General features: G+C 38.1%; 2 protein-coding genes across 2 annotated transcripts in view; one reads left to right on the forward strand and one right to left on the reverse strand.

Annotated features, from left to right (window-relative positions):
- LOC590142 (GPI inositol-deacylase) overlaps positions 1–25,644 on the forward strand; it is a 32,753-nt gene that overhangs the window by 5,652 nt on the left and 1,457 nt on the right. Inside the window, exons 5-20 of the mRNA XM_030984240.1 lie at positions 59–150; positions 781–927; positions 1,446–1,589; positions 2,267–2,319; positions 2,863–2,929; positions 3,485–3,593; positions 4,263–4,591; positions 5,013–5,088; positions 5,857–5,991; positions 6,640–6,851; positions 20,385–20,478; positions 21,474–21,570; positions 22,646–22,819; positions 23,484–23,685; positions 24,691–24,983; positions 25,243–25,350. Coding sequence (XP_030840100.1) covers positions 59–150; positions 781–927; positions 1,446–1,589; positions 2,267–2,319; positions 2,863–2,929; positions 3,485–3,593; positions 4,263–4,591; positions 5,013–5,088; positions 5,857–5,991; positions 6,640–6,851; positions 20,385–20,478; positions 21,474–21,570; positions 22,646–22,819; positions 23,484–23,685; positions 24,691–24,983; positions 25,243–25,350 — 2,332 coding nt within the window. The remainder of the gene's footprint in view (positions 1–58; positions 151–780; positions 928–1,445; positions 1,590–2,266; positions 2,320–2,862; positions 2,930–3,484; positions 3,594–4,262; positions 4,592–5,012; positions 5,089–5,856; positions 5,992–6,639; positions 6,852–20,384; positions 20,479–21,473; positions 21,571–22,645; positions 22,820–23,483; positions 23,686–24,690; positions 24,984–25,242; positions 25,351–25,644) is intronic.
- LOC100892983 lies at positions 15,194–18,045 on the reverse strand. The gene is made up of 2 exons (XM_003724154.3): positions 17,662–18,045; positions 15,194–17,179 (listed from the first exon to the last, which is right to left on the reverse strand). Exon 2 carries the CDS (start codon positions 16,458–16,460, stop codon positions 15,252–15,254), a length of 1,209 nt encoding a protein of 402 aa, XP_003724202.2. The 5' UTR covers positions 16,461–17,179; positions 17,662–18,045; the 3' UTR covers positions 15,194–15,251.

A 25,644-nucleotide genomic window follows, 5' to 3' on the forward strand; every position in this document is an offset into this window, starting at 1 on the left:
AGAAGGAGGAATGAATTAACTGATGATCTCTTATTTGTCTTTCCTTTCTATCTCACAGAGTACGTCCATGCCTGTGTGAAGCACATCCTGGAGCTGTATAAAAACAACAAGAATCCTCCCAAACAGGTCGTGATCATTGGTCACTCAAAGGTAAGCTTTGTGTATGGCTAACCTCATTCTGTGCAGAAAGTGATGATTCATAAGAACCAGGGATGCCAGTTTCAGGCAAAAGCTTGATTTCAGCCCTTGTTGATTTATTTTCAGGCCATAGTTTAGGCTTTTTAGTGTACAAAATAGCTCATTCTAGGTGATTTTCAGGCCCTCTGATCAATTCTAACTGGCATCTCTGAAGAACAATATTAAGGACATATGGAAGTAATATTTCAGTGAAGAATGAGAGAGAGAGAGAGAGAGAGAGAGAGAGAGAGAGAGAGAGAGAGATTGGGGGGGGGGGTGTGGTTGGTTATTTAAGATATATTCCCATCAGTTGCAGGTACTATTTTTCAATACTCAATTCTCAAAACCTCCAGAAGCATAGTATGTGCCTAGCCTCATATTCAATTAACAAGCAATATGTTTTAATAACATACACACAGTCCTAGGAGGAGGTTTAATTAGTGACCATCAATGACTCATTCATGAATTTGTTTGCTAGTTTTTGCTGTTTTATTCCTTTCAAGTACGAATTTACGAAACTGAGAGCTGCTTTGGATAGAGGATTAAAAACTGAGAGCCTGAAAAGTAATCAAATTCTCTACCTTTTCTTCTTGGTGCATACAGGGAGGACTAGTAGCTAAAGCCCTCTTTGCCTTGCCTGACTTTGATGCCAGCACCGTCAACACTCTCATCACCATGGGAACACCCCATGTGAATGCCATCGTGAAGCCTGATATCTACATGGACCAGTTTACTACTAGTGTTAACGAGGTAGGTCAAAGGTCAAATTAATGAAGTAATGTTTTCTTTGATCTATATAAATGTATGTTTACAAGTTTGAATGTATTTAGGGTATGGTGCTTGTGATTTCCTCATTTGTAAGTAAATATATTGAATTTTGATACCCAAAACATTACATTCCAACAAAGCTGTACTTTACATTAATGATATCATATTAACATATATGTACTTTGTAGACTAAATGATTTACATTCACAGAAAGTGTATGAAAGAATTTGTCAATGTGTTACACATTTATTACTAATGGAGTCTTCTTATATTCTTTGTAGATTTCTGTGTCTTATTTCTTTTTTATGCCATGAGATATAAACTGCAAATACTTCAAATGTTTATACCTACCGTATATTCTTGCATAATTATTTAACAATGGCATATACAATGTACACGTTTTTAGATCTAAAAATACATTTAAAAGGCAAGATAGACCTAGAAGTCTAGAACAAATGAAAAAGAGATGTTTATTTTGTTTTATTATATCTTTTGAACAGTTCTGGTCTGAAAACTGGGATTCTGCCGAATTGCAAGATGTAACCGTTCTGTCCATTGGAGGCAGTTACCGTGACAACATGGTGCGGTCAGGGCTGGTCTCTATGAATGGGATGGTTTCACCTGATAGAGGGCTTAGTGTTGTGGTAAGTGATGGTTATGCTTTGATTCAGAAAGGACCACAAACACATGCTTGGTGTTCTATTATTTTTTCAGAAGGATTTTTTTAGGTTTAAGTAGCTGACCATGTTTAAATGCCTCCCTTGCTTCGCATTGTTACCATTTGTTTAATCAGGGCCCGTCTTATAAAGAGTTGATATCAGTCATAACTTATTTGCGATTGATATGAATCGCAACTTTGTATAAAAGAGATAGGAGACTGCAAACTTGAGATTGATTGGAGGACTAACAATTGATTTGGATCAATCGTAACTCTTTATAAGAGGGGCCCCAGTTGTAGCAAATTATTGTTTGCCAGTGCATAGGAGTTTTTCCCTGAGATTTTGGGTGATATAATTTGTTTTATTTTCTTGCTGGTTTTTTTTTAGGGAGAGGGGGGTATGATAAATCTTTTGAAAAAATGACTGACCTAATTAAAAACAAAATCAATGTTAGAAAATGTTTTGAAATGTTTTGATCATGAATTAACCTTTGAGTAAATCAATTCTAGCAACTTATATTTCATTCATAGATTATGGTATAATTATATAGCATATACATGCCGGTAGTTAAATAAATGAAATAGAAATATACCAGAATGCCTGAAATTTGAATGTACATGTATACTATATAAAATGCATTTCATTTGTTTTTGAATTTCTAGGTTGGCTCCATACCTAGGGTTTGGCTCTCTACAGATCACAGATGCATTGTGTGGTGAGTCATGATTTTAAAAAAAAAAGTCTTTCTATGTCCTGTCTTATTCAATTTTATTCAATTTCACTTTTATTTTATGCTATGTTGGATACAATTGGTTCTGTGTATAAAACCATTAACTTCAAAGAAGTTTTTTAAATCTGCCCTGTTTCCCCCTTTCTACTTGTCCTTTAATATTTGTATCGTTTTCATCTACAGTTCATTATTAGCACCACTTCATTCTGCTTGCAATAAATCTCAGATTTTTCAATTTTTAAAAATGTTCGATGTCACTTGTAGAATATGTTTTTCAAGCGTGTGTGTAATTTGGGCTTTTACAGACGTGTATCAATATGATTATTCGTTTTGGGACTGACCTTTAACGTCGGTATCCAAAAGACGTGACTCAGTCCCATACCAGGGTCTGCTGAGTCATTTTGTAGGCAAAGACAGAGAGCTGACCATACCACAAACATTACCGCTAGACCAATTCACATTTTCTGATATTTTAAAGCTGTAACAGTTTTTATTTATAAATATTTTTGTGTGCTTCGTTGTATTCAGGTGTAAGGAGTTGGTACTTGCAACAAACAGAGCTCTCTTTGATATGGTTGACAAGCTAACAAAACAGGTAAATTATACACATCGTGTATTAAATTTGTTTAAAGGTATTTCATTTCTGTGATAGAATAAAATAAACATGTATGTACTCCTTTTATTTGATTATCACCCAATCCATGAAGTGGCGTACCACTAGTTTACTTATATTGGCCAGTTGTCTGCTCCCTATAATGATTAGTTGGAATTTTATGTTATTGCCTCCAATTTTTTTGGGCAGGAAAATATGTATGATATATGTTTGATTTTGTTTTCTTTTTCTCAGTGTAATCGCACACTTGCATATTTTAATTTGTGTTGATTATATCTTAAAAACCATCACACTACAGCCATCCGGCTGCAAGGATAGGTTTTAATAAATCTTGAATGTTGAATCTGTTTTATTGTTGTAGATTTCTGTGAATCCTGAGTATCGAATTAAGGTCCTGAACCATCACTTCGTCTGTCATGATGGCCAATCAAGCTATACTTCTCGTGCTGAAGATTATCTATGATATTTGTTTGATTTTATGTATTGTTAAAATATATATATATATATATATATGTTTGATTTGTTTTGTTGTTGTAGATTTCTGTGAATCCTGAGTATCGAATGAAGGTCCTAAACCATCACTTTGTCTCACATGATGGGCAGTCAAGCTATACTCCTCACACTGAAGACGTGGTTGGATTTGCTGGTAAATATTTCTCCTCAAGTATTTTTCTTTTTTCTTCAGGCAAAGGGGATAGGAAGAAAAGTAAAACAACATCGCTGGTCATGGCTTTTGTGATATTTGTTTACATTGTTTAATAAAATGTTTTAAAATGATATCTGATTGACTATCATAATCACGTCATAATCATAATCAATATCAAACATACATTTAAAATTTAAATGACGGTGGCAACTTAACTAAACTTTATTGATAAATCGTTGTCTGCCCGGCAAAATGTCGTGTAGCTCTACACCACCTTTTGCCGGGAAGTTAAATTGCGCTTTCAGGCTTTTTTTTTTCGAGCAAAAGATTGTGTAGCAAATAAAAGATATATTTGCAAATTAATTTGAGAACATAATAAATCAGGTAAATATCTTTCTCTAAGAATAGTTTTGGCTACATGAAATATTGAAACAATGTCGTTTTCAGCAGTATGTATGTGTTAAATCTTCAAAAGTGTTTTTCTCTGTTCCACCTTTTTTACCAGCGCGCATGCTACGCCACCTTTTACCGGGCAACCAGTGAAAAATGGGTTTTGTTTTCACACTTATAACCCCTAGATTTTAAAAAGACACTTAGAGAAACATAAACTGAACTCTTGCACTCATTTTATACAAAAATCGTGGTTTCCCTCTTCATCTCCATCTTCAGATGAAAACTTCAAAGCGATATCCTCTGGTTTCCACCACGTCGCCGGGCGTCACATCGAGAAGGCCGTCCACTACACCTTCCCCATCAACCCCAGCGACCCTAACCACGCCCTCTTCACCGTCACGGCCACCATACCCTCCACCAGCGGGTGGCTCTATGCCTGCACACGATCCCACGAGGACCGGTGTATAGAGGGCGTCGACATCACCAGGAGGGCGCGGCTCATGCCACCGCTCAAGTCCAACATGAGAGTGGCCCATCTGGACCTGAAGAACCTCGGGATCGATAATGTGAAGCAGATTGTCGTCAAGATACCAAAAACAAACAAGGTTGGTGGTTTATTTTCTTTGTAAATGATGCAATGATTTATATCAGATTAAGTTGATTAATTTTGTCAGTGACATGAGGTAATCAAATTAGATAGTAAATTATATGTGCAAAAAGTGTTGTATTACTATTGACAATTGGTAACGTCCATATCTGTAGCATTATGCTGCTTATCTATATTTAAAATCTGTAGAAGAAAAAAAATCGGGTGCTAGAATAACCAGTGTTACACTTTTGTAAACTCTCTCTTACAATGTTGTAGTCTATTACAATGTTGTAGTCTATTATGAGCTGCCTGGCTGCTTGTGCATTTAATTGGATTTGAATAAAAAAAAATTACCCTTTTCATTTGTTTAATATTTGATGATTATCGAGCAACCTTCTCTCTAATGTTCAGTTTTCTTCTAATTTTATGTTGACCAGGTGAATGTTATCGCTGATTTGCATGGAAGATCAGGAAGAATTATGAATGCAACTCTACCAGGTTTCTTCTCCTACAGTAAGTATTTTAATAATTATTAAAAAAAGAAACAATATACTTTTCAAATTTGCAGCTTAATTAAACAAATAAATTATTATGGATGATATTGAATTGAACACAAAAACACGAAATTTATACAGCTCTGGGTTGAAGAAAAAATGGAGTATCATCATTTTGTATTCGACATATTTTTCCAAAATTGATTATATAAAAAAATTAAAGCAAACATATTGGTCTTGCCCAAATACAGTAAAACTACTTTTAAAAGACCACTTATTTGAGACAAGAATAGCAGTCTTTGTAGGCAGCTAATCTTTCTAGACAAGTTGCTTTAGTAGAGGCTTCAACAGGAAATAATTTTCAAGGGAAACAAAATATGTGGTCTTTCTATACAGGTTTACTAAAAACAGGTTGCACTGTATTAAAATTATATTTATGTTTTTATTTATGTTAAATGTTTTGTCTATGATTTATGTATGTTTCTGATTTGTATTATGTAAAACCAAACATTTGTGGGAAACATACACTAAACTCTTATTTTATATTGTTTATACACAGTCAAACCTGTGTATAGCGTCCACCCAAGGGAAACACAAAAAGTGGTCTTTGTAGACAGGTTCTTTTAGTACATGTTTCAATGAGAAACCATTTTCAAGGTAAACAACAAATGTGGTCTTTGTAGACAGGTGGTTACTAAAGCAGGTTTGACTGTATGGATATGTTTCATTTATGTAATGTTTTTTTTAATGTTTATTCATTTTGTTTCCCCTTCTAATTTCATGATAGAACCCAAGACAGTGATGAAGCAGCATGACTCCCATACATTATTCTTCAACATCTCACTCCCCGATCTAGACTCGGTGTGGAAGGCTTACACCGCTATTCTAGAACCCGCCCATTGCGCTGATCCTGTAAGAAAGGGTGAGTCTATGTAGAGTGTCTGTTAAAGACACATGGTAGTCGGTGTTCATGTGTATTGCATCATAATTCGCTGACACTAGATTTGATTGAATTGCCAATTAATGTGTATGTGTGTGTAAAAGTCTCTGTAGCAGGGAACCCGTAGTCCCACCGAAAAATACTCCCAACTTTAATATGTACTTCTCAATGGTGAGGGAAATTGATATATTTGATGAGAATTCCAGAAAGTGGTAAGCTAGTGCACAGTGCATTACACAAGAGCTGTCTGTCGCCAAAGTGAAGTCCACTCTTGGTGACTAACAACATCTGTTATTGGGTAAACTTAAAACACCAGAATGGTGTCAAATTCCCCATGGAAACCCACTACTATGCATCTTGAAAGAGAATGTTGGACTCTGGTCAGATTCAACATGTAATGTCCTTTGGCAATTGTATGAGGATAAGATAAAATCATCAGTGACACACTGTATGTAGAATCAAACAACATGAAGTTGTTCCATTATTTCTCTGAATTTCCTTCTACAAAATGAGAAAAAATAGTTGTAAATCCTGCTACTTGACTTGCTATTTCACGCATTAATTTGGTTGTATTTGAAAGAAGAAAAAAAGAGGGAAAGTTACATTAAACAAAAAAAATTCTCTTTTCAGATGGAAACACCACCCTGCACTTTCATGTACCTTGGTATCAGGAGGATGAATGGTCCGTTGCCAAGGCAACAGAAAACAATGTCATGCCCCTGAAGCTTCAGAGTGGGCGACCGGCGGACGACCTCCGATCCGTCCAGCTCCATGCATACGTGTACTCCAGGTGCCATTACAGGCTGAGGATAGCTGTGTCACACAGAGAGATACCGGGACAGGCAAGTCTTATTATCTCTAGATGTTTATTTCTTTATTCCTCTCTCTTTATCTCTTGTGCTCTCTCTTTCTCTCTCATGCTTTCTCTTGTTTTCTCTCTCGCTCTCTTTTTCTCTTGCTTTCTCTTGCACTCTCTCTCACTCTCTCTCACTCTCTCTTGCTAAATCTCTTTCACTCTCTCTCTCTCCCTGTCTCTCACTCTCCCCGCCCCACTCTCTCTCTCGCTCCCTTGCGATACCATATCTCATTGACTTTAGGCAGCCATATTGTTCCACGTCTGTCTGTTCCTCTCTCTTTCTCTCTCTTGCTTTCTCTTTCACTCTCTTTCCTTATCTCTCACTCTCTCTGCCTCACCCACTCTCTATCTCTCTCAAGGTACTATATCTCATCAACTTTAGGCAACCATATGTTTCCACAACTGTCTGTTTCTAGCCCTTGTCACTTAATGAGCTCCATTCTCTGATCTTCAGGCGCGGATCTACGGGGGGGGGGGGTTTAGGGGGTTTAAACCCCCCCCCCCCCCCCTTGGGCGGCCCAAAAAACAAAAAAAAAAAAAAAAAAAGGAAAAAAAAAGAAAAAAAGAAAGAAAAAAAGAAAGAAAAAAGAACGCACGCTGGAGAGAAACCCTTTCAAGTGCAAATATTGTGAGAAGATATTCAACTCATCTGGTAACTTAACCAAACACATGATAACTCTGGATATAACTGTGTATTAAACTGTTACTTGATTTAAAAAGACGTTATCATGCACTGCTTTTTATGGTCTCCATTGTGTTAATAGATGCCAGGAAAACATCCCTTACGGGGTTCAAATAAACACCCCCAAAAAAATCGGTTCGCCGCTTCGCGGCTCGTGGACTATGCTCCGCATCGTCATTATTTTGGTCAAACCCCCCCCTTAGCAAAAAGCTAGATCCGCCCCTGATCTTTCACTCCCCTGTCTTTCACCCATCTCTGCTGACTATCCATTCATCGCACCCTTCTCCTTCCCCTACTCTTTCCATTTTATCTTTCGTAGCAGTACCATATGCTCCTATCCTCCGATATGTATCAAGTGTCCCATAATCTCATTTGCATAATCCTTAGCTCATAAACAGCAGTAATTGAGTTTGAGCTTGAGAAAGATGTGAGCAGATCATTAAAGTTGAAGAGTGAATAGGGAAGAGTGTAGTTCTGAGAAAAAAAAACTGTTGGTATTCATCTATAGAGTAGTTCTGAAAGTTCTGAAAGATTTTAAGGCGACAGGATTGTTTCATGAAAAGGATAATATTTGTCGGTAAATTGAGCTTATATTAATCTTTAAAGATTTATGGTATTGCAAAGTTTCAAGTAAACAGACCCTGAGTTTTTTATGAGACAAGATATCCGTCTCATTTTAAGTCTTAAAATTTTGTATTTGTATATAAAGCACTTAAAAATATAAAATATGTATCGATTACCATAAATTTCATTGTTTTAGAGAGGAATACTTCAGTCATTGTTTACTCTTCTTGGTTGTAACTCTTTGAACTTATTTTAACATGCAGGCACACAAAATATGTTTGATGATTGATGGAAGAAAAAAAATTGTCTTAAAAGCCTATAAATCAACAGTTCTTAGCCACACAAAAAAAACAACAACTAAGTAATCAGAGTTGATAGTGTGAAATACGCTTTTTTTTACTGCTTTTGCTTCAATATACAGTGTTACCATGGTGAAACTGAGTAAACACATGTCATCAATGCTGTGAAACTTGGGTTATCACATTTTATGTTTACCTGTAATCTTTGTACATGGGCAAAGGTCTTCTTCTGTATATTTGAATGGCAGTTGTGCAGGTGGTAATGTAGATTGTAAGAATGAAACAACTTGTGCTTGTACATATGTGTACAAAATGTTACATACTGCGGTGGTCTGCCTTTTACATGAAAAGCTTCTTGTGCAATGTTTGATAGTACTAATATATGGCATACAAGGAATCTAGAAACGACTGTATTTTTATGTTTTAATATTTAATATTTGTTTATTATTTTTTACAAAAAGATATCTACCAAGAGTTTGCATCTGTTTTAGGAAATAAATTGAAATATTGGCATACTGTAGCAGGCCTCGAATTACATCAAATTTGGGTCAAGGCCACTTTTTCGAGAGGGCACAAATCCACTGAAAGGGGCACAAATCTATCCTAAGGGGCACTAAGGCCAACGTGGAAAGTGCGTGTAAAATCACCTCACGCCGTTGTTTTCAAGGTGTGGGGGGGGGGGGGGATATGTGCACCCAGGGGCGGATCCAGGATTTCTTCCTTAGGGGGGGGGGGGCCCACTTTTTTTTTTTGTCCCCCAAAAAAATCGCAACGACTCAGCCAGCCGCTGAATAAGCGGGGGGGGGGGGGTAAGAGGGGGGGCGTACGTGCCTGCTCGTCTGAATACAGTTCCCCTCCCCCCGCGCAAAGCGCGGAAGCTTTTACGTTTCATTAAATCATTAGAGAAAGAAGAGGATTCGTTGTACCGTTTTTTACTCTTAATCCTCGTCTAAATTCATCCCCCCCCCCTCCCCCGCAAAGCTCGGAAGCTTTTACGTTTCATTGAATCATTAGAGAAAGAAGACGATTCGTTGTCCCGTTCTCGACTCTTAATCCTCGTCTGAATTCAGTTCCCCCACCTCCTGCGCGATCGAAGCGCGGAAGCTTTGACATTTAATTTGATTATTAGAGAAACAAGACGATTCGTTGTACCGTTCTCGAAAATAATCCTCGCCTGCATGAATACAGTTTTCCCCTTCCCGCGCAAAGCGCGGAAGCTTTTATGTGTCATTAAATCATTAGAGAAAGAAGACGATTCGTGTGTGTGTGTGTGTGTGTGTATTTGGGTTTTTACAGACGTGTATCAATCAGATATGATTATTTACGTCTGGGGACCGACTTTTAACGTCACCATCCGAAAGACGTGACTCAGTTTCGAACCTGCGTTCTCGGCTGAATCAGTTTGTAACTTCCACTGTTAGCTGGATTACAGGCGCACGCCACAACGCCTAGTTTGTGACGATTCGTTGTACCGTTCTAGACTCTTAATCCTTGTCTGAATTTCAAAAATGTTTTTTGTCTGCTCCTTTTTCTTCCTACGTCCTCTTCCTTTTCTCTCCTCTCTTTTTTTGGCTTTTTTTTGGGGGGTGCCCCCATTCCCCCCCCCCCCCCCCCCCGGCTACGTGCCTGCTGTCAGATGAACATCTTTTGATACCTTGTTCGCCCCCGGAAACTCATGGGTTGAAGGCAAATTACGGTCAGATAAGCATTCAGGGGCCCGCCTCAGGGCCCCTGGTGGAGTCTAGGGTGCGGAAACCCCTGAATTTCAGGGGGTTTCAGGCATTTGATTACGGTCAGATGAACATATTTTTATACCTTATTTGTGACACTGGCAGGATACTGATTGGCGTGAGGTCCAGCGGGCGGAGCCCCCAGAAGCCCATGGGTTTAAAGCATTACATTACCGTCAGATTAGCATCCAGTGGGGTCCAGGGGGCAGAGCCCCCGGAAGCTCAGGGGTTTAAGCATTTGATTACGGTCAGATGAACATGTTTTTATACTTTATTTGTGACACTGGCAGGACATGATTGGCGTGAGGTCCAGCGGGCGGAGCCCCCAGAAGATCAAGGGTTTTAGGCACTAAATTGCAGTCAGATGAGTATCAAGAGGCCTGCCAAAGGGCCCTTGGTTGGGTCCCGGGGGCAGAGCCCACGTAAGCTCAGGGGTTTTAGGCGTTTAATTACGATCAGATGAGCAATTTTTGATACCTTATTTTGTTGAGAAACTGGAAGTTAACTATTTTTTCTTTCTTGCTCTCTTTCTTTCTATTTCTCTTTAAAATGCCTTTCAAAAAAAAATTGGGGGGGGGGGGGGTGCTGGAGGGGGGTGGTAGTTTCTCCCTTTGACGTTTCATTGAAGAGAAAGAAGATGATTCGTTGTACCGTTCTTGACTCTTTATCCTTTTTTGAATTCCAAGGGAAGCGCGGAAGCTTAAACGTTTTTAATAAATTATTAGGGAAAGAAGACGATTCGTCTCGATCTCGACTACCGGTATTATCCTTTTCTGAACTCAATTCACACCCCTCCCGCGCGATGGGCGGAAGCTATGACGTTAATTAAAACGTATGGTAAAGAAGACGATTCTTTGTACCGTTATCTCGACTCTTAATCCTTTTCTGATTTAATTCCAGACCCTCCTCCCGAGAAAAATCCAAGTTTTTCACTGATTAAAAACTGTGAAAACGCACCAAAAAAGGTCACAACGCGAAGTAAAGATGTTGAACCAACGATGGGTAAACAAAACTTCCCGATATTGATTGGTTCAAATAAAAAGGATGGATTGCAAAACTAAGCCTGAGTCATTACGGTTTTTGTGCCAAACGTTTCAGTCATTTGGATGAAGACATTCTTTCATATCTCCGTATCGGCAATTAAATCCCGCAAATTAATTTAGGAGTTCCATAGTGAAAATTAAGTCTCGCCAATAATTATTGTTTTAGATCTCCGTAGGGGCAACAAAACCTTCCGGTAATTATTGTTTTTAGAGGTCCGTAGAGGCAACTAAACCTTGCCGATAATTATTGTTTTTACAGCTCCGGAGGGGCAACAAAACCTTCCGGTAATTATTGTTTTTAGAGCTCCGGAGGGGCAACAAAACCTTACGGTAATTATTGTTTTTAGAGCTCTGTAGGGGCAACAAAACCTTCCGGTAATTATTGTTTTTAGAGCTCCGGAGGGGCAACAAGACCTTGCCGACTACTATTGTTTTTAGAGCTCCGTAGGGGCAACAAAACCTTCCGGTAATTATTGTTTTTAGAGCTCCGGAGGGGCAACAAAACCTTGCCGACTAGTATTGTTTTTAGAGCTCCGTAGGGGCAACAAAACCTTCCGGTAATTATTGTTTTTAGAGCTCCGGAGGGGCAACAAAACCTTGCCGACTAGTATTGTTTTTAGAGCTCCGTAGGGGCAACAAAACCTTCCGGTAATTATTGTTTTTAGAGCTCCGGAGGGGCAACAAAACCTTGCCGATAAATATTGTTTTTAGAGCTCCGGAGGGGCAACAAAACCTTGCCGACTTTTATTGTTTTTAGAGCTCCGGAGGGGCAACAAAACCTTCCGGTAATTATTGTTTTTAGAGCTCCGGAGGGGCAACAAAACCTTGCCGAATATATTTATTTTTAGAGCTCCGTAGGGGCAACAAAACCTTCCGGTAATTATTGTTTTTAAAGCTCCGGAGGGGCAACAAAACCTTGCCGACTATCATTGTTTTTAGAGCTCCGGAGGGGCAACAAAACCTTGCCGACTATTATTGTTTTTAGAGCTCCGGAGGGGCAACAAAACCTTGCCGATTATTATTGTTTTTAGAGCTCCGTAGGGGCAACAAAACCTTCCGGTAATTATTGTTTTTAGAGCTCCGGAGGGGCAACAAAACCTTCCGATAATTATTGTTTTTAGAGCCTCGGAGGGGCAACAAAACCTTGCCGACTTATCATTGTTTTTCGAGCTCCGGAGGGGCAACAAAACCTTCCGGTAATTATTGTTTTTAGAGCTCCGTAGGGGCAACAAAACCTTCCGGTAATTATTGTTTTTAAAGCTCCGGAGGGGCAACAAAACCTTGCCGACTATCATTGTTTTTAGAGCTCCGGAGGGGCAACAAAACCTTGCCGACTATTATTGTTTTTAGAGCTCCGGAGGGGCAACAAAACCTTGCCGATTATTATTGTTTTTAGAGCTCCGTAGGGGCAACAAAACCTTCCGGTAATTATTGTTTTTAGAGCTCCGGAGGGGCAACAAAACCTTCCGATAATTATTGTTTTTAGAGCCTCGGAGGGGCAACAAAACCTTGCCAACTTATCATTGTTTTTCGAGCTCCGGAGGGGCAACAAAACCTTCCGGTAATTATTGTTTTTAGAGCTCCGGAGGGGCAACAAAACCTTCCGATAATTATTGTTTTTAGAGCCTCGGAGGGGCAACAAAACCTTGCCGACTATCATTGTTTTTAGAGCTCCGGAGGGGCAACAAAACCTTCCGGTAATTATTGTTTTTAGAGCTCCGGAGGGGCAACAAAACCTTCCGATAATTATTGTTTTTAGAGCCTCGGAGGGGCAACAAAACCTTGTCGACTATCATTGTTTTTAGAGCTCCGGAGGGGCAATAAAACCTTCCGGTAATTATTGTTTTTAGAGCTCCGGAGGGGCAACAAAACCTTCCGATAATTATTGTTTTTAGAGCCTCGGAGGGGCAACAAAACCTTGCCGACTATCATTGTTTTTAGAGCTCCGGAGGGGCAACAAAACCTTGCCGATAAATATTGTTTTTAGAGCTCCGGAGGGGCAACAAAACCTTGCCGATAAATATTGTTTTTAGAGCTCCGGAGGGGCAACAAAACCTTGCCGACTATTATTGTTTTTAGAGCTCCGGAGGGGCAACAAAACCTTGCCGACTATCATTGTTTTTAGAGCTCCGGAGGGGCAACAAAACCTTCCGGTAATTATTGTTTTCAGAGCTCCGGAGGGGCAACAAAACCTTGCCGACTATCATTGTTTTTAGAGCTCCGGAGGGGCAACAAAACCTTGCCGACTATCATTGTTTTTAGAGCTCCGTATGGGCAACAAAACCTTTTTCGGGTTGGCTTACGATGACTATAATGTCGGCAAAACTTTTGTGGATTAAAATATTGTGGCCGTAAACGGTTTGATTTTGAAAAGGGCATTCCGGCCAGTGAGAGGGGCATGGCGGCAAATTGCCGATTGCCGGTGGGTAATTCGAGCCCTGCTGTAGGTGAGCAGAAAATGCCCAAGATATGGAGATGGAGAGCAGTTTTCAACTGTAAAGCTTTAAAAGAGCTCATGAAATTGAAAATGACCTTTGGTAAATCAAACTAGCCCAGTACATTAACATCACTGAGGTAAGAGTCTACTTTACAAACTTATTCAAGGAGAGTTCTCATCAACACATCAACAGATATTTTTTTACTCTGAAATTGTATTTTCAATGATTAGAATATCTAGTTATTCACTTGCAGAATTCAGATTGCTTCTTGGTTCAATATTTGTTTGTCTAAGAGTCCCAAATGAATCCATCAGATATTACATGCACCAAAGTTCATAAGGATCATATTTCAAATCAAATTAAATGAGATTTTAATTTATATATTGTAAAAACAAAACAAAACAGAGGATGGCACATGAGATACACAACTGAAAACAGAGTATGATTGCCCTTTGTTCTATGAAAACGTAAATAAGATGACGACTTTGAAAACCCAATAAAAAAAAAAATAAAAAAAATCCTCACTATTTGATTTGTTTAATTTTTTAAAAATGCAAATGGCATACAATACATATTACAATAAACATGTGTACCGGTATATGTTTTCATTCATTTTGATAAGAGATTTGACACATTCAAATTGCTGATTATCATTTTTTTTTTTTTAAAGTCCGTCAATTAAACTTTTATTCAGTTAATTGTAATATGTAAACTTCCCAAATGCTCTAGTTTTTCAAACTAACATAGTAACATAGATATTTCATTTTCTGATCTTGTCATAGTTAAAGACTTCCTGATGGCTCTCAAATGTACCTAAACAAAACTATTTGCATAATTTGGTAAACGTGAATGTATCCACACATATACACGTAGGCCAACAATCGGACAGGCTAAAATTCAGATTGATAAACTGATTGTAGCATTTAGATTTAAGATAAACATTAGAAAGATCAAGGAGGATATAGCTGGTATCTCTTTGGAAAGATCAAAAGAACTCATTTTGCATGATTATGCCTGTACATGTGTGTTCTTAGCTATTGTATTTCTCCAGAACCATTAAATATCTATGTAAAAAAGCTATTTTGACTTTTATGAATAAAATAATTTTTGATTGCATATAGGCCTTTATTCCATTTAAAACTACACATTAGTTTCATTTAACTTTTTGAAATATATATGTTTTAGATAATGTACTATTATTTCTAATTTTCTACACACTCTTTGTATATACGGTATTTATTATTAAACAGCGAAGCATTTAAAAGCACATATAATGTAACTCAAATATAATAGTAGACATAATATATAGAATAAGTGCTGGGGAGTGTTTCACAAAGATCCTAAGTCAATCTTAACTCTAAGTTAGACTTCAACATTATGGAGAGCCATTTGTAGCCTTAGAATAAAATATACTGGTATTCAAAAGCGAAAATTCAAGTATTTTAGACTTTTTTATAAATTCCCTGTCAAGAACATGAAATCTCTTTGATAATAGAAAATACGAATGATTTGAATCAACGTTTTATGCCTTTTAAAATAACTTTTACAAAATACTTTCAAAGATGCTAATGGCTTTCCATAATTTCTAAGCCCAACTTAGGATCTTTGTGAAACACCCCAGCTGTGACAGCTACTTTTGCTCTTGAGCTTGTTGAAGAGACTCAGCCAATCTCAAAGGCATGAGTACAGATGTATTCCCAAGTGACATTGTACGTTTCCTTCTAAACTTTGTCGATGCCGGAGCTGTCAATGGCTCCTGTCTAAGTTTTCCTTGTGCCATAGGTGCGTCCGTCATTCCACTGGTGGTCCTACGCACTTCAGGGAAACGCGACCTCATGGCACTCAAGACGTTAAATTGCATTTCTTGCGTTCCTGATTTGTTCTGCGTTGTTTGAGGCTGTGCAGTGCTGATGAAGCGGTGTTGATGAGAGGACTGGCTCGGTGTCAGTGGATTGATTTTAGTTTGCGTGTTCGTCCTCTCAAGTTTCTTAGTCTGATTGAGTTCATTACTGAAGGACTCTCTTCTGATCAACTGCCGTTGTCCATTGGGTCCGGGTTTGCTGTCTCTGCGCTTCAGATGGCTCTCACTCCCTCTCCTCTGTACCCTCCCTTTTCCCTGGACACTGTTGGCTTGAGCCTGCTTCTGACGCTCCTTCTCCCGCTGACCGAAGTCGTAGAGGTCCATCTGAGGGAAGAAACCCTGGTAGGCACTGTCCGTGACGTGAAGCCTCCGCAGTCTCCGCTTCAGCATGATGTCTTCAAGCTCTTCCTCCTCCTTCTCACCATCCTCATGATCGTCATAGTCGTCACCCAGCAGTTCTTTCTCCATGGCTATAGCCTCTTGGTGCCTCCTGCGTTCCTCGATCATCAGCTCCCACTTGAGCATATGACGATCCTGATCCCTCGCGAACTGATCCTGTTCATTGTACACTTTCCGACTAGGCACATAGTCGTAGTAGGAGAGAACCCGCTTCTCCTTTGGCTTGTTCTGCTTGAGAATAGGCTCTGTATGGCTGAGGAGCGACTGGTAGGCTCGTGCGACCACAGGCTCTGGCAAGGTGTTGGAGCCTGCCACCAAGTACTTCAGATGATCCTTGTCCCAACCCATGATAGCTGGACAGCTAGCTCTTCGTCCCCGCGGAAAACGACCAATACTCTGTGAAGTCACGGTACTGCAATCATCTCTTTTCCTTTCATTCTGATGGTCCCTACTTTGCTTATTCCCGATCGGAGGTAACGCAAACTCGATGGACGTGTCAGAACCACTGACGACAGAGTAAAACTCTGACTCTGATAATGATTCTACATCTTCATCGCTCTCCTCTTTTATAGCAGCCATTTCGGTTCCTTATCAGTGTTTGTTGTCTGTAAAAGGTTTACAAGATTAATTCAAGGGTAGCAATTGGGAGTAATCACAGCACAATACAAACATTACAGAGATAGTGGCACGCATTGTTAAATTTCCAGTTCTTTTGGTTTTCCTAAAGGCTCCAAAGTCCAGACCCGTACATGCAGGAGGGTTTCTTCAGATGTTTTTGCAGTAAACTGAAGAGTTTTAGATTGATAATCTGTTAAGAATCCAATCACTGTTTTCAATGTCCTTGCATTTAATACAGGTATGTAACAAATGCATCCAAAATAACTCCAATGATTTCCCAGTGCTCTAGATAGATGATTTTCAAATGGCTTGACTTATTAAGCAGTTTAGTGCTCTTCCCTCCGTCATCAGTCTTTTATCGGCTGTGGATTGAAGGCGAAAGAAAATTGATGTAAGGGTTCCACTCCCAGTAGGTTGCTTCCTCGATGAAATGAGCATCTCATGTGTTTATTGTTCCAAGAACATTCCACTATGTGCAAGAAAATTGCATCAAACATACAGAATTTATGACTTTCTGAGTGGTCTGAATGTTTCATAGCTCTCTGTCTGTTTACATGAATGTTCCACATTTATAGCCAGTTGTGATTTATAGAGGTGCCGGCCGGCATCATGAATCATGTTCTTAGCCTTCAAAAAATAATTGCAGAAAGGTAGTTGATGAGTTCACCAGACAACAGTACCTATGGAAGTGGAGAGATATGAAAATTACTGTGTGCAGATATTGATAATTTTATAATTTTTTTAAATTATAAGTATGCTACTGACCTGTGACATAATTGTACTATTGATCTCTCATATATCATACATAAAATATTACATATGCTTTTAGACTGCAAATTCTGCTTCTGGTTCTTAATTCTCCTCAAAGTTGCACAACTACTTCTAAAACAGTAAATGATTGGAACGGATAAACTGTAGACTGCCGACTTGAAGTAAAATTAGTCCGGATTATTGTTATTGTCACTTTGAATGACGATCAAAGTTATTGCTGGTGCTATCACTTTCAGTATTACACGTTCCCTCATTTGGCTGAATTTGTTAGTTACAAAACTTTTTCTGTATACACTTTTGATCAGTCAAGTTAATTTAGTGCTTCTGATTCTAATGTTCCTTTGTCTGTTGTCTGTTACGGCAAAAAATCATAATTAATCTTCAAACTTACCATTAATTGGTACGTCTGACTCAGCAATATCTCCTGTTTCGCAACTGACCATCTCTGCAAATTTCTAGAGCCGAAAGTATCTTGCCGAATTGTTGAGCTTTCAAATCCCACTCGGGGCTTTGTGTTTAATCCCCTCCTCCAGTTCGTCAATTGTCACTAGGGTGCTAGCCAGTGGGGAGATAAACACCAGGTCCAAAGAAACACAACGATTGTTCAGGGCATTCCTTTCACTATTTCAATCATTATATAAACTGCCCCTTGTAACCCAAGCTTGTTTGTAAAAGCAAATAAATCAGAGCCTGTGACAAAAGATGAGGAGGAAGTATTTCAGTTGAGTGGGCACATTGAGAATATGTCATAGTGTGATGGTACCGTTATATTCTAAATACAATAATCAAATAGTCTGGAGGCTTTTCTTCTCCCCCTCCCACACTTCTCTATTTTTATTTCTCTCTTCTTCAAATAAAATATACTTTGAAATGATCTAATGATGATAAGTAAATTTGATGATTTTTCTACTTTATTATATTTTAATCTCTATTATTTAGTACTATACTATTCCTTGGTTCCTAGTTGCACTTTAATGAAAAAAGTAGATTTCAGCTTAAAGATAAGCTTGCGTTCTAGTAATGATGGAAAATAAATTCTCAAAAAATCCAACAAAACTTACACTGAATTTTCAATATTACAAATAAATGACATGTGCCAAATGATTTTGGTAGAAAATGTGTAGGGGCTGAGTAATGAGCATAGAAAGATATGGAAAGCAAGGTCCATGTAAATACATGTAGGCCTAACATCATTTAGTTCACTATGTACAAATGAGAGTCGTGGTTTTTATTGAAGATGATTTTCAGCAAACGTTTGTGAGTTTGTTTTTATTTTAACAATCAATCTACACTGTACTGCAGGATAAACAATCCAGAATGAATTATAGCCATGTTCTCTCGACATACAATGCCCATACTAGAGCTCAAGATTAGCTTTAAGAGGATTTAGTATTTGAGATGCTTACATGGACTTGAAGATTTTGTAATCTTCTATATTGACTGAATTTATAAAAGAACGAGATTATTCTCAAGCTGACTGCATCAGCAATGTAACCATGGAGTGTGCAGGAGAGACCATGAGAGAGAGAGAGAGAGGAAGAGAAAGAGGGGGAGAAATAGGGAGACAGAAATATAGTAAATGGGAAAAGAGAGCAATGGTAATTGAGAAAGAGAGAGGCAGAGAGAGGTAGAGAGAGGTAGATATAGAGAAGGGGGATTTAGATATTCAGGGTGTACATGTATATTTCCTTTTATGCAAATGTATGCAAACAAAAAATGCTACAAGTAATTTTTTTTTGGATAAAGATATTATATTTTGGTAATCATGAAAGTTGGCCACAATGAAAGTTCTAAGCTCCAGCTGTATGATATTGTGTATGTTTTTAAATACCATGAAAAATTCTCTTTCATGCACCACTTGCTAAAGCTCGAACTGAAGGGGCTTACCAAAGCACCTACATGAATTGTTCAATGATCTAACAATAGATGGTGAAGAAACCAAAAACATCACAAGTGATGCAAGATCGTTTTTATCTGGCTTCCTTACTTTAACTGCCGCTGAAACCTTTAAAAAAAGGCCATGAAAGTAGTCTTATTGTCAATGGTACATGTAAATAACCTCCAAACAATCTTGTCTTTTTAAAGTAATTGCCCATTAGGTCTTGCACAGTGAGGTTTATATGATAAAAGCATGTGGGTATGAGATGTTTGTTTTCCCTTTCAAAGTTCCAATGTCTGTTTTCCTTCTAAATATTTTCCTTTTGAATGTTTGTTTTCCCCCTTTTTCAATATTTACTGAGAATAAAAACCTAATTTGATGGTTTGCTTTGCTTAGACATTCATTAAAGCTGCTTAAAGAGAAGGTTGAGTTCTGGGAAGAGGTGAAAAATAATTTGTGAGCATTACTCATTCTTATTATGCAAGTGTGGAAGAACATCAGTTAAGACATGTTCCCTGAAAAGCATGGCTCTTCAAATGCCTTCATATTCTTAATATGCATGTAACATCGTAAAAATCGGGGGGGGGGGGGGGGGCAGCTTTTTACGCCACGTGTTCATGTAGTCCCATATACATCTTTCTGTGCAAGTGTTTGTAACTTTACCAAGACTTGGCCAAATTTCTTATCATTTTCATGATTCCAGAACCTTGCAATACACACAAATTCATATATATGCTAGATGATCAACCTTTTCTGGTCGGTTCCACACCATTTCTTTCACAATGCAATCGCATGACCAGAACTCAACTTCATCTTTAACAAATAGATGGGTGGTTGAAAGAAAGGTTTACAAAAGAAAGGAATGTTGAAGATAAATACATGCAATTGGATTGGATGAGTACACATATGATAGTCAAACAAATCGACCCTGGAGCTATAAATCATCATGCCAACCAAATATCATATGTGGGTATGCAATTCCTTTCCTTCATATGCAGATCTCCCATAGATTGTCTTAGAAAGTAAAGGTATTACATGTAATTTTATATTTTAAAACTCTGTAAAATTATCTTCATATTTGAACACTGTAATAACAAGAGCTACAGTAGATGAAAGAGTACATGAAAACTTATATTTAACTTTTGTGTATCTCATTACATCAATTATGTGTATGCATGAACCCTTATTTGCATTAATTGTTTGTATTTTCTTCTGCTTTCATTCTTGTATTGCAGCTGATGCGTTTCTATGGCAACCTGTTGCCCAGCTTCGTGGTGGTTGTAGCTCTCCTGGTTGTCTCCTTCAGTTTGAACAACCTTGTAATGCAGAGTAAGTTTCTTCATTACCGTAGTACTCATCGTCATCGGTAAGAGATGAGATGAGATAGGAATGGGGTGCTTCTTAGTTTTACCAGGCTTCCTTTACAACTTGCATCTATCCAAATCTGATGAACAAACACCAGACACCATGAGCTGGAAGGATGTTACTAGGCTATTGCATTCCCCAATCAAATATAATTTGTAGTGTGACTTTATGCAACTTTGATTGTTTCTTTTTATAAACATTTATGTATTTATCAATGTTTTACGTTTAAAAGTGATTTTTTTTTGTATTACTGAATCAGTTATTGTTATTGTTGTTTTTTTTTCTCATAAAATAATATTTCATAATAATTACTTTTACAGGGGGGCTTACACCCTACAAGCTCTGCTTTTCAGTCGGCCCTCCTTCCCTTTCAATTTTATGTTTATTTGTTTAATGTTTTGTATTTTGCAAATTGATCTCTATGTATATAAATATGTGAATATGTTAAAATGTACCATCATTATAAATATGAACGATCGAAAGAGGAAAAATAAATGAATTGAATTAAAACTCAGTTGTGAGATTTCAAGCCTTTCTGTCTCCCAGCCATTGTTCATGAATATTTGAATATTATATCCACTGAATAATAAGTCTATTACTACATGTTTTTGCTCTGTTCTATTTGTAAATATAGTAGTAACTGCTTTCGCATAAAAGAGATTTTTTGAATAGTTCATTTAAATTTCCAACAAGATGAATTCTCTTCTTTGAATCACAAGAATTTAGAAATGATTTCTAAATGAATACTGATATGATTCTTTGCCTAAGGAATTCATTGAAAATGTTTGATTTAATATGTATTTTTGTAGAATTTGTATGTCTTTTAAATATAGCGAGGTATCGTTTCTTTCTGTAATATTCATTGACAGAAACTATGGCTTGTTTCAATTGTTTGTATGATTTACTTGTGGATATTATAGTGATGTACTGTTAATTTTCTCATTTTGTTTTCTTGACAGAGCCTGTAGAGTCCTACATCATGACACAGTCCACACACTGCAAGCCATTCATTGTGGTCCCGTTCATTACCATGCTAAGAAAAATCATTCCGCACATGTGAGTACCTATGTAGATTGTGTCACACGCAAAAAACCAAGATCATTATTGCATGTCTAACACATGTGTGTAGCTTAAAGGTATAGATCCGTTCTGGCCATGCGATTGCATTGTGAAAGAAACATTGTGGAATCGATCAGAAAAGGTTGATCATCAGCATAAGTATTGGTGGGTACTGCAAGGTTCTGGAATCATCAAAATGATAAGAAATTTGGCCTAGTCTTGGTAAAGTTACAAGCACTGTACACAGAAAGATGTAAATGGGACTACCCTATATCTATCCAGTCCGGATAGATATAATAATTTACCAAATACATTAATTAGAAGGTGGTTTCCCGGCAAAATTTGTATCATCACGTATTAGTCAAAACATATTCTTTCACATGATTGGTAATAAGAGCTTCCATTTCATTTTTTGAGAGGGGGCGTTTCCAAAACTGGTCTTTACCTTTAATGAGGACTGTTCATGTTGTCAAATAAACCTTAACTCGGGAATTGATGTTGACTTGAATTTTAGAATGCAAGTTTTTCAAGAAAATACAGATTTACATTTTTTGAAGGAAAAATATTATTTAAAGATCATAATTGAGAGACCAATGGTGATTGCAATGAGTGGCATGAATGGCCTGCCATAGTTAAGTCCAACTTATAGTCGATCTTAGACTTTGTGTAACACCCCCCTGATCATATAGTTCAGATTCCAAGTCCCAGTTGCTGCACTAATATCTTTTAAAAAGACGTTAATCATTAGTCACTCTCCACCCAGGTCTAACAAAGGTATCCCTCAACTTTCAACGCCTTTGGGTAGATGGGGAAACAGCCAGGATAATAGTAGTACAGTCAAACCTGCTTCAGTGACCACCTGTACAGAAAGACCACCAGTCTACAAAAACCACATTTCTTGTTTCCCTTGAAAACGGTTTTTCATTGAAACATGTATTAAAGGAACCTGTCTTCAAAGACCACCTGTCTACAAAGGCCACTTACTTTCTTGTCTCCCTTGGGTGGTCTTTATAGACAGGTTTCACTGTATGAATAATGTAATAATACAGTTTGCATTATCATTTCTTGACAGATACGCCCCTCTGGACGAGGCAGACAACTTCAAGGTACTGGACGACCAGGGTATCAACTTTGGCATGCTACCCATCGTATTCTTTGTCTTTGGTTATGGAATATTGACCATCTTGGCAGGCCTCTTGGAGATGGATGTTCTCTTCTTTGGAAAGATTCTCTCACTCGTCAAAGGGTAACTAAAACTTGGAATTATATTCTTATCAATAAAACATTATTTTTTTTCCCCCTCCTCCTGCTTAGGTAGCTCTATAGTGAAAGAAAGAAACATAATGTACAGTCAAACCTGCTTTACTGACCACCTGTATATAAAGACCACCTGTCCACAAAGACCACAGTTCTTGTATCCCTTAAAAATTGGTTGTTCATTGAAACATGTATTAAAGGAACCTGTCTACAAAGACCACCTGTCTATAAAGGCCACTTTTCTTGTCTCCCTTGAGTGGTCTTTATAGACAGGTTTCACTGTAATAGGAAATTGAACTAGGTTCAGTCGCTTGACCCTCAATCCAGAGGTTGAGGGTTCAAAGCTCTGCCCAGTGGGTATGACCCAAGAAAAGACATTTTATCGTAAGATATCCCTCTTGAACAATATTAGATGGGTACCTGGAAAGAGAAAACTCATGCGAGCATAATAAGAGTAGGCAAAAATTAATGTAATATTGGAATGCCTTGCACTTTCTTGTTGTTTTTATTACAAAAGAAACACTTACTTTTCTTTGGTGTTTTAATTGTTGTTGTTGTTTTAAAGAAATCCTACTATGTTTTCCTCATTAGATCTCATACCCAATCTATGCATGAACAATTATTTTCCTTTCGTCCTTTGTTAATACTTACAGAACGAGTATCGATGCTGACAGCACCCCTTATACCGGTAGTCTGGGGTACTCTCTGCTCCTCTATGCAATCCTAGGGGGTCTCATGGCGGTCTGTGTGGGCTCCTGTGGGGCTGTGGTGCTCCTGGTATTAGTGGTGCTCTATCTACTAAAGGTCGTCGCACTTCAGGCTAGGGTCCTTGTGTTAAAGGGATGCCTCAATCTGGTATATTTAACATTACATTTCTTCAAATATTTGGTAATCCATTTCAAAATGCAATGAATAGGCAATGTACAGTACATAAAATACAATTTATGTTCTGATTGTAAATGCTACATATTGTAAACGTTAATAGAGTCCATTGAGTGTTCCGAGTGTGATTCTTGTATCATGCTGATTTTGTATTTTTGATATAATATTTTATTTCCCCCCGTAGGTATAGAATTGAATTTAGTCATAAAACATGCCACTAATTAAAAGAAATGTTCTGAAGAATCTGCTTTCAAACCAGAATATTTTATTACTACCAGGGCTTGCCCTTAACTTTTTGTCGAGGTGGCCAGCAGGGCCACTTGAGCAGGAGATCTGGGTGGCCAAATGGAATTTCAGGTGGCCCGGATATTTAAAAATCGGCAAATTTGTGGTTAAAAAAAAAAAAAAAAAATCAGCCGAGTTTGATTAGGGACAAGATTTTTTGAGAGGGTTCTAGACATTGTTACATGCGTTTAAAAGGTCGTCTAGAACCCTCGGGGCCCCAGTACATCGATAAATTTAAAAAAAAAAAAAAAAAAAAAAAATTATTTTATTTTTTTAATTTAATTTAATTTTTTTGGTGGCCACCCGGGCCACCTAGTCGGTGATTTCAGGTGGCCCGACGCCATTTCAGGTGGCCATTGGCCCCGGGCCACCGCCAAATTCGAGCCCTGACTACACTTGTGATTAACCACGAAAGTAGTGTGTAAATGCAGTGGAATCCAATTATTTGATATTTCATGAAGGACACAGATACTTCTAATTTGATAAAAAGATCTGAATACATTAATAAGATAATAGAGATATGATAATATCTTTAAGATAATATAGATATCAATGTGACCTTTCGCAGTTGAATCCAATTATATTATAATCCATGAATGACACATATATTTCTACTTTGATTAAAAGGTCTGAATACATCAATGAAAGATAATAGAGATATCAATGTGATCTTCTTTCCCCCTCAACTTTCAGACAAACGATGCCATTGAAAAGGACAAAGATGTGAAGGAGATTGAACAGGAGAAAGATGGGAAGGAGATTGAAAAGGAAAAAGATGGGAACGAGGAAGAGACGAGTGTGAAATCTCAGGAAGATGAGACAGCAGCCAGCACTGCGGAGCCCTCCCCACCTACACCACCCTCCCCACCTACACCCTTAGATGTGGCCCAAACCAGTCTCCATTTCCATTTTGCTCTCATGGTCCTCACCCTTCTACTGGCTCTCCTCAATATACCGTCCCTCGCTTTCTGGGTGAAAAATATGCAGTAAGTTTTAATATTCTGAACCATTTAAAGTATTTTTATTTGTCTCCCAGCAAAGAAAGTCTATTTAGAACGCTATTATAGAAAAGGCCTATACATGTATTTTGTTTTCACTTGTATGCTGCCTTAAAAAATAGAGCACCACACTTTCACTGATTACTACATGTACACGTACACATGCCATTACCCCCTTCCCAGTTTATATCTAAGATGTTTTATGACTGTTCAATCAATTTACACATGTGTTTTTTCCTTGATGTAGGCATGACATATACAACCTTGAGAGAGACCCGGCTCTCTACCCCACCCTTGTGGTGATAGCAGCCCTGACTGTACTGCTGGATCCAGCTTACACCATTCCAAAGAAAGGGTAGGTTGACTCACTTCATCTCTTTTGCGTGTGTTTGCCCTTCCTTGTCATTGTATAGGGATACTGATTTTATAGAGGGGTTAAAGCCCCACTGCACTACTTATAGCTACTTGCGCCCTCTATATAGCAAACGATGCCTAATTGGAGACCAGTGGTCCCCCATGATCCCTTTTTCTTATGTTAATTGCGACCTGATTTGATGAGATAACCACCTGTCAGTGACCATTCAGGGAGGTCTAATCCCTCCTCGCCAAACTAGTGCAGTGGGGCTTTAAATTCACATTATCAAATATG

Source organism: Strongylocentrotus purpuratus, unplaced genomic scaffold (assembly GCF_000002235.5).
Source record: "Strongylocentrotus purpuratus isolate Spur 01 unplaced genomic scaffold, Spur_5.0 spur5_scaffold_14, whole genome shotgun sequence".
In the NCBI taxonomy this organism is placed as follows: Eukaryota; Metazoa; Echinodermata; class Echinoidea; order Camarodonta; family Strongylocentrotidae; genus Strongylocentrotus; species Strongylocentrotus purpuratus.

Coding starts and splice junctions, on each gene's coding strand:
- LOC100892983 (XM_003724154.3), bottom strand. CDS start 16,460: ATGGCTGCTATAAAAGAGGAGAGCGATGAAGATGTAGAATCATTATCA.